This window comes from Propithecus coquereli, unplaced genomic scaffold (assembly GCF_000956105.1).
Source record: "Propithecus coquereli isolate 6110/MARCELLA unplaced genomic scaffold, Pcoq_1.0 Scaffold502, whole genome shotgun sequence".
Lineage (NCBI taxonomy): Eukaryota > Metazoa > Chordata > Mammalia > Primates > Indriidae > Propithecus > Propithecus coquereli.
Genome location: NW_012150864.1, coordinates 1,084,042 through 1,093,498, shown reverse-complemented (window position 1 = coordinate 1,093,498; position 9,457 = coordinate 1,084,042). Strand labels below are relative to the sequence as shown.

Here is a 9,457-nt window from a genome sequence, read left to right as displayed (position 1 = left end):
TGGAGCTGCCCTACACAGGAGTACCATTTTTTATTTATTTATTTATTTTTTTTCTGAGACAGAGTCTCGCTCTGTTGCCCAGGCTAGAGTGCTATGGCATCAGTCTAGCTCACAGCAACCTCAAACTCCTGGGCTCAAGCGATCCTCCTGCCTCAGCCTCCCAAGTAGCTGGGACTACAGGCATGTGTCACCATGCCCGGCTAATTTTTTCTATATATTTTTAGTTGTCTGATTAATTTCTTTCTATTTTTAGTAGAGACGGGGTCTCGCTCTTGCTCAGTCTGGTTTCGAACTCCTGAGCTCAAACAATCTGCCCGCCTCGGCCTCCCAGAGAGCTAGGATTACAGGTGTGAGCCACCGCACCCAGCTTCCATTTTTTATTTTTTATATCTTATTTTTACTTTACCTTTTCTACGTTTAGGTATGTTTAGAAACACAAATACTTGTTGTGATGTTACAATTGCTTACAGTATTCAGTACAGTCACATGCTGTACAGCTGTGTAGTCTAGGAGGAACAGGCTGTACCATAGAGCCTAGGTGTGTAGTAGGCCATTCCATCTAGATTTGTGTAATACACTCTGTGATGTTTGTACAACAAAATAGCCTAGAACATATCCCTATTGTTAAACAACTCATGACTGTATATGTGTCCTAGTTGTTATTTTGTTTGTTTTGTCAGTTTTGTTTTTTATCAGCTAATACTGGGCTGTCACAATATGCCAAGCACCGGGCCAAACTCTTTACACATATCATTTCAAGAGCTCTCACAACCACCCTTTATATAACCACAGGACTTTTGTTTCACAGGCGAGAAAACAGAGCTAGAGAAGCTCATGGCCTTGCCACAGGGATCTTCTGTGCTAAAGCCCAGGTCAGACCTGGGTCCCCTCCGATGGGAGAGGCCAGGGTCTTGGCCACTGTGTATGTCACATGCACAGCTAGACAATTATTGAGCTGTTGAAGGACCAAAGTATAAGAACTATTTGAGAAGATGAGACTAAGAATCATTCATCCCTCAACTCTTTACCAGTGGAAATCTACTTTTACTGTTTTATATATGTAACATTATATTTTAAGAAAGAATTTCATGGCAAAAAAATAAATAAATAAAGCAACAACAACAACAAATTGTAAATCATGACTTGAGCTAGATGTAACCAAAATCCACAAGCGATTTATAACCATGAGATGTATATAGGAGGACTGTCATTTTAGTGGCATATGGCAGCCCAGTAGCAGAACGTGTCCCAACAGAAGAGCACAGGAGCCTTGTAATTTCTGTTGTGCGTAATGCCTGGCTCAGAGTAGACTATCAAAAACATACTGTTGAATGAATGGAATCTTAAGCCAGAAAATGAACTATTCCTCAAACGCCAATCCAAAGTAGACTTGGACATGGACTCGATTAGAAGTGTGTATAAGTTTTGTACATAATCAAACATCACCACTCCAAGGCATGCATGAGATATATTAGTCATTGTACCCTTCCCTGCTTGTGGTTAGATCATGCTGTGTTTGTTACATTTTAGCCCCTAAGAAATGAATCCCATCTATTCTAATACCCATTTTTAAATCAAGGGAGATAGAGAGATCAAGATATCTAATGGGATGCAAATTAACTGAATCAGACACACCAAAAATTTGTAAATATCTTGGCAGAAAAAAAATACATTGAGAGAGGGAGGTTGACCCAGACAAAGAAACATGGGTGATCTAGAAAAACTGTTGGAGAGAGATCAGATTCCTCAAAAGATGAGGCTTATCACGTATATGCAAGAGCTGTCCGGAAAGTATCCAGCCATTGTGAATATAACAAGAACATATTACAAGGCTGGGCACTCTCCAGACAGCATTTGTATACTTATGCAAAGCCTCCTCTTGGAGAAAACATAGAATTTGACAACTCCACATAGTCAGCAGATGAACACCTATCCTGAAGACTGTATAAAAGCGCACTGGTGGTAACTGTGGTTTCCCAATTCATAATAATGAATAAAGAACCGATGAACATTTGTTGAATGACATGGCTCTAATTGTGTGACACTGTGCAACTCCCAGGAGGCACAATAGTAGATGGCTGAGTCTTGTTTCTCTACATTGTGAATGGTGAGGGTAGATGTGGAAGCTTCGGGTAACCTGTCCACCTCAAATTTGTTTGACGCAATGCCTGGTGCCATTCTGACAGTGTCGTTAGATAACACGTATGCCAGGAGCTGTATGACTTCATCAGGTCTTTCTTGATACCAATATATGGACTTTGCAGAAATTGTTCCTTCAGACACCACACATTCCAGGCGGGCTGTTTTTGACAGTGTTTTAGTGCTGGAAAGTTGCGGTTGCTCTAAGTGAACTGCACCACACACACACACTGGAAGAAAAAAGAGGGGAGAGTAAATAAACTGAAAACTTGGAACTAAAAAAATTATAATATTAAAGAATATCAGTCAAAAGTAACCGGGGGAGGAAAACAACTCACAAGCCCCAAGGACTGCCAGAGCTGACGCTTGGAGCAGTGACGGCATGTCTGCAGCGACTGCGCTGTCCTCCAGGGCAGCCAGCAGTCACCCCCAAGAAGCATTAGACCACTGTGGTGTGGCTCAGTCCACCAAGTCAAACTTCCCCTGGGTGGGGGTGAAGGGGACCTCCCGCCTCACTGTGAAGGGCTGTCCTCACCACCTGTTAGCACAGCCACGCTGTGTGAAGACAGTCCTGCTAAGTTTGCCACCTCAGATCAGACCACAGAGTATAGATGGCCCCCTTAGAACTCTGAGATGATTCATTTATCCAACAGTATTCATTAGGCTCCCACTATGTACAAAGCATTGTGCTAAGTTCTTTGGGAACAAAGATGCAACGATATGGCATCCAGCCAAAGAGAGCTGTCTAATGGGGAGATGGTGTGATGTAAGCCATGGTCTTGCTCTTCTCTCTTTTCATCCACGACCTTTCACAGAGGAAATCCTCAATAGCCCCAGTGAGCTGTCAGGCCAGCATGGCTGGTGGTCGGGGCTGTGTTATGCACCATTGGTCCACAGAGCGCTTGTCTTCAACCAGCTGGAGAGACACTGGCCCATCAATCCACTTACCTCTGCTCAGCTGCAGCGTGGGGTCTTACTGGCCACCTTCACGGGTCTGAACACTCTGCCCAGTCTGTTTCTGGTTAAGCTCAGATTTACATCCTCTCCCTCAGCTACCCGAAAATGTGTCTCTGCTAAATCCCAGCTTCTTATGAGAAAGCACAATACACATATATCACTAGCCCAGGAAAAAATCAAAATTCAACATTCAAAGTATGTTTTCTACTGAATGCTTATTATCATTTTCACACCATCATAAAGTCAAAAATCATAAGTTGGGGACTGTCTGTGTACGTATCGAGCTGACTACTGGCCATCTTCAGGTGTGTCTGACCCAGGACCTTGAACTCAATTTGCACACAGCCAGCGTGAGCTCATTCCCTCTCCAGATCCATTTCTTCTTCCTGGTTCCATGAATGACCTTAACTATCCACTTTGCCCAAGCCAGGAACCTGGGCATCCATCGGCCTCGATTCTTCTCCCCTCTAACTACTTCATCACACTCCAATTCCTGTGGATTCTGCCACCTAAATATCTCTGGGCTCACCCCTGCATCCACCTCCCTCATCTCCAGGCCTCCAATCATGGCCCCGTGCCATCCACCTTCCTGTGATGGCTACACTGATCTGGTCAAGGCATTTCCCTGCTCGAAATCCTTCTCCCTGCTCTGCCCTGCTTCTGAGGATGAAGTCCAGCATTCTCTCCATGATGTGGCCACCGCCTCCCTGCCTTTCCACCTTCAGCCACTCTCTACCTAGCATTCAGTGATCCACTTTTACAGATCAACCTGCAGGTTTCTGTGTCTGTACAGGGAAAAGTGTCCCACGTTTCCTAGCTAACTCCTGTTCATCGTTTTGGGCTCAGCTCAGCCACTGTCCATCTCCTCCAGGAAGCTTCCCTCACCCAGGCAGTCTGGGATAGCGGTGGTGCCTCCAGTTGCCTCTCTCGTGGCGCCCCCTAGTGTCTCCCTCTCTCCTAGCACCTCCTACCCAGCCTTGGCCTGTTGACTCAGTGCTCTCTCTTAATGGACTTCCCTGAGAGTTTCCAGGGGAGTGAGAGGAGGTGTTATTTATCTTTCTATTCCCAGGTGTTTGTTGACAAGAGTGAAGGAACGAGTGAGTGGATGAATGGCCATTGTAGTATTTCCTTTCCTTCTGTCAATGAGACACCACCATTTCAAACAAATTTTTAAAAAGAGTTACCAGGTAATGGACACTTACTGAATGTCTTCAATGTGCCAAGCACTTTGTAGCCATTATTACATTTACGTCCATAAATTTGGTATAAACCCTATCAGTGCCCTACTGGAAGCAGATAAGGAAATGACTCAACATTTCACAGCTTGTCAGTGAAAGATTTGAGATTGGTTCTACCCTGCTTGTGAGGATAAAGTCCTCAGAAGGTCTTTGAAAACCTCTCTCTGCTTCTGTTTTCTCATCTGTCGAATTAGAATAAATTCAAGACCTACCTTACTGGGTGTTTGTGAAGAATAAATAAGTTAGCCCAGGTAGAGTATTTAGAACAGCGCCCAAGGCACCATGAGCCCTGAAAAATGGTGGTGATGACTGTTCTGCTGCCTTCTGTGAACATGCCCAAGTCACCAGTGGCAATGCACCAGCCATGCTCTCGTCCTGTTGAGCACCTGCTTTAGAGACAGACTAGCTGGACAGCTGTCCAAAGCAAGTGATGATGTAAGTGAAAGAACTTGGGGCCATTTCTTAGTAATAAAAATTGAAGAGGCTGGTGATGATTCCCCTGAAGGTGAGATCGAGAAAGATAGACTCTTGTGTCTAACTATTTCCCCTGAGGTAACTTCATGCAGGAAAGAGCTAGTTGTTCACTCCCAAGGTTAAAACTGAAATCAAGTAGTATAATTCAGAGAGAGATAAATTTTGGGCTCTGTTGTTTTCTCTGTGTTGGAGATGAGAAAACTGGTGGCTTGGAGGGTTAAGTCCTCACTCAAGATCACAGAGCTTGTAAAGAGTAGAGCAGGAGTGAGTGAGGAGTGAATATGGGGGGTTATGCTGTGAAGGTTCACTGTGGTGCCAGAGTCTCCTCTTGGGGAAAGAGAAAGACATTGTTCTGTATGGAGGGAATGAAGAGCTTGTTCCTCCTGTTGGTCACAGCCCGATGATCACCAGTTCACAGGATTCACTCTTCTCTGGAGTCAGGCACTAGAGGAGGCAGGAAGCAGAAAGGGCCCCTCCTCCCCAAGCCCATTCGGTTTTAGTAATATCGGCGCAATGGGGAAGGAACAACCCAAAGGCAGAAGGAAGGTAAATTTCAGCCCCTCTACTCCCGTTCTCCTTCTCACACAGGCTGGGAGGTCTTAGCCTTGACCTAACCCCTGCAGTAGGGGATGGGGATGTTGGGCTCTTTCAGAAGCAAGGAGTGTCTTAATTATGAACATCTAGCACGAAAGCAGAAGCTGAAGGAGACAGACCAAGAGTGAAGGGATCTGAGGGACTGATTTCCTTTGGAATCATTTGGACTCTACATTCCTTAATTACTTTTATTGACACCATCAGGTCATACATAAATTTTGAATCTTCCGTTGAAAAGTGCTTACATTTAGCTTAGACTTCAAAGTTGTTTTTTTTTTTTTTTTCCTTCTGCACATAGAGCAGCATAGTGGTTTCCTGTTTGGTGCTGGGGGATCAGTAACACAGATGATTTTTTTTTTTTTCATTTCTTTTTCTATTAAAGAAGGTGACTGTTTTATACAAAGGTAGAAGACATAGTGATAGCTTATTTGTATGACTTTGCTTTAATACAGAATAACAGTCATATAATTTAGCAACCATTTGGTTAACCTCACCCCCATTTTTCAGATAAGGGAACAGAGGTCCAGAGAAGCTGGGACACCCCCAAAGCCCACACTGGGGGAGTGTCCGAAACGAAGTGGAAGACAAAGGCCCAATGTCCCGTGTAGGGTTGATTGCATCACCCTGCCATGACGGTAATCTACAACATCAATTCCTGTGCCAGCCCTGCCACTGGACAAGGTACGACAAGCAGGCAATGTTGTTCCCTGTGCTCCAGTTGCTGACTCTATTGCAGAATGATGACAGTTCCAGAGGCAAGAACTTTGAAGCTGGAAATGAGAGTTGGCCTCCAGTCTCAGCTTTTCAACCGTTTTGTGGTAAATCTCCAGAGAGTCCTTCTCCCTTGAAATGTTTTGCAAAATATTTTATTTGTGCATTCTTCAGGGGAAATGGTCCAATTCTTACATTATCAGTCTCTAACGGTGCTATCCAATAGAAATAAATGTGAGTTACCAATGTGAGCCACAAATTTAAAACTTTCTAGTTGCTATATTCAAAAAATAAAGAGAAATAGGTAAAGTTGGTGTTAATACTGTTGTTATTTAGTCCAAGATAACCAAAATGTAATCATTTCAACATGCAATCAATATAAAAGTTATGAATGAGTTATTTCACTTTTTTATATTGTCTTCAAAATGTGGTTTCAGTCATACAGTCCATCTCAGCTTGGACTACTGCACTAGGTACAGCCCAAGTGCTCAATAGCTACATGCAGCTGGTGACCCTGGGTTGAGCAGGACATGTCATCCTCCAAATCTTTAAACAGGTCCCTTCGGAGGAGAGAGGCCGCTGGGTCTGAGCCAGGTTGAGAGGTGGCCCCACGTGTGTGAGACCAGGATGCTGAGGGACCGGGGATAGGGCTTTTCTGCTTCCATGCCCCAGGGACACCCAAGTGACCAAGAGCCAGCAAAAATGCCCAAGGCCTGGGTGGATAAGGAGTAAGAGTCCTGTGCAGGCCCCAGGCAATGCCATAGGACACACCCTCGTCTCACGTCTGCAGCTTTGGCACCTACAGGGTACAGCTGCTGCCATTCTTGGCCTCCATGGCTATATTTTTATCCGCTTTCAGGACACAATCCCATTGCACATCCGGCTTGAACAGGACCAGCAGCGGGTAGCCTCCCGGGACCTGGTCCTCCTGCTGCCGATACCAGTGGATGCAGCTGACCTTGGTGCAGACCAAGCACTGCGGGGTGACCGAGCTTCCCTTGCGCCCCAGCATGTGGCTGGCTGCTCCGGTGCTGAGCCACTGCCCAGCAGTGCTGGAGACAGTGAGAGGAGGGGCGGCCCAAAGCCTCGCAGCCCCTCCACAGGTTCTTGGGATGGAGACTTAGGTGGCAATGGAGGGATCAAAGGAGGCCAACGTGGCCCAGCATGGCTCTGCGTCCTCAGCAAGGGGAGAGGAGTCCAGGGTAACCTGTTTTAAACTATTGGGATGAGCCACACCTTCGTGGGCAGTAGAGACCAGGTTAGGGCCTGAATGCCGCGTCCCTAATGGTGCAAGAAGGTGACTGCTGAGAGAAGTGGGGAATGGAGGAAGGGGCACCAGAGAGAGGATAGATGAAAATCTGACCACAAGGTGAAGGGAGGGATGGTAAATAGGTAGAGTTCTGAGTAAGGCTTAAATAATGCTAATGGACTAATACAGTAATAATAGCCACCATTGGTTGGACATCTGCTACACTCTAGCACTGCTCTAATAGGTGTATGGTCATTGTTTTATTAGATCATAAAATAACACTGTTGGATAAATATTACCAACCTCAGTTTAGAAATGAGGATGGTAAGGCTGGTATTTTAAGTAACTTTTCCAAGCCTACACACCTAAGGAGACTTTGAATTGGGACATGAAGCCTCGCTGGAGGCAAACCTCCTGCTTCATTCAGCCACTTTACGCTAACAGACCAACACAAGTGCTCTGGCTTTGGAAGAAGGGACAAGCCAGAACAGCAATCCCTGCCCCAAACGCATGCCCACCCTCTGAGCTAGCACAGGGGCATTTTCCCCAGAAGTCCTGTTAGAAGAAGATTTTCAGGACCCTAAAATAGCACCATAGCTGCATAGTCTTGGGCAAGTTGTTTCACCTCCTTTTCCTCATCTGTAAAGAGGGACCTCATGGGGTCACACAGACAGTAAACAGAATTCTGTGAACCTAATGTGTAGCACAGTCCCAGATGCATGGGAGATACTCAAGAAATGTGGGATATTGTTGTTTCACCTGGAAATCAGACAGGTTATAGTATATGATCTCTGGGGTCCACACAAAGTAGTTATTATGGGGAATGATACCTGTTGGAGAAACAGGTGTGTGTGTGTGTGTGTGTGTGTGTGTGTGTGTGTGTGTGTGTCTCCAAAGAAAAAAACCTAAGTTCGACCAAGGAATAAGGGGGGCCTAGAGGCAGGACCAGCTCAGCCCATTCCAGCACCACATCCTCAGAGGTGGAGAAGGCAGGCATTGTGAACAGCTGAGGGAAGCCTGGAGAAAGAGCCAGCCTTGAGTTTCTGTTAAAATGAAGATTCATTGTCAGTTATGTCAGTGACACCCAGGACCTCCTGAGTAGTCAGACAGATGGCCATGAGGGGAAGGCTGGTGGTGGGATGGCCAGGAAAGGGGACTCAGCTTGGGAGGGAAGCTGTGGGTCCCTCGGCTCCCACAACCAGACCCAGTTCCTGAGCTCCTCTTCCATCACAAAAACTGAAAGTCGTGACTCGAGTTTCCAGTGTCCCCAGATGCAGGCCTTGGGCTTGTGCTGAGGTGGTGAGGTGGTGGTCACATAGAAAGCAAATAGGATATTTTGGTAGAGGAATACTCTGGGGCTATCAGTTATACCCTCTGTAGATAGCTAGCTCAGCTCTGGTGACCAGAGAGTGGAAAAGTCAGTGACAGCTGTGGGGAGGTCAGCATAGCAAAGCTGCAATACAGACATGAGCAATTGGGGCGCTGGGAAATTGGGTGAATTGTTTGCTTTTGATTTTTCTCCATATTTTTAGAAATAAGAAAATATTACTTTGAGGGATAAAAATATCCATACCCTCCTATTGCATTATGAAAATAAACTTTATTTCCTGTTGCCAATATTCAAAACTATGTTGCTCTCAATTATTATTATAACCGTACTTATTAAATTACTGCCCATTAAAGACTCAACAACTATTGGCAAAAACCAACCACAGATTTTAATAGAATCTGCCCCAAACCTGCAGCCACACACTCTTTTCCGTGACATTTGCTTTCCTCTCCTCTCTTTCTCTTTCTAGTACTGTGGGCCTGTGATCTTCTGCAAATGGCACTTACAGATTCTATTCATCTGAGTTAGACACATGTTTGAACAGTAACAGGGGAAAACTCCTGGGCAGGACACAGTCAAGAAGGAGCCAGGGCTTGTCCTCTCAGTTCTCAGGGGGAGTTTGCAGGATTCTGATCAAGACCCTCCTGGTCTCCAGGGAGAGAGAAATAAGGTGTTGGGGGAGGGAGCAGCAGGTTTTCTCACCCCTTGTCATCCTGTTGCTGCTGGGGACGAGACTGCCCTGGTGGCAGCAGACCTCAGCCAGCC

The 9,457-nt window shown here is 45.6% G+C and overlaps 1 gene segment (V, D, J or C); it reads right to left on the bottom strand.

The window, feature by feature from the left end:
- Nucleotides 1-1,929: 1,929 nt before the first annotated feature.
- LOC105820061 lies at nt 1,930-2,523 on the bottom strand. The segment is given in 2 exon segments: nt 1,930-2,369; nt 2,478-2,523. Coding segments are annotated over 2 exon segments (486 nt in total).
- Nucleotides 2,524-9,457: the final 6,934 nt, after the last annotated feature.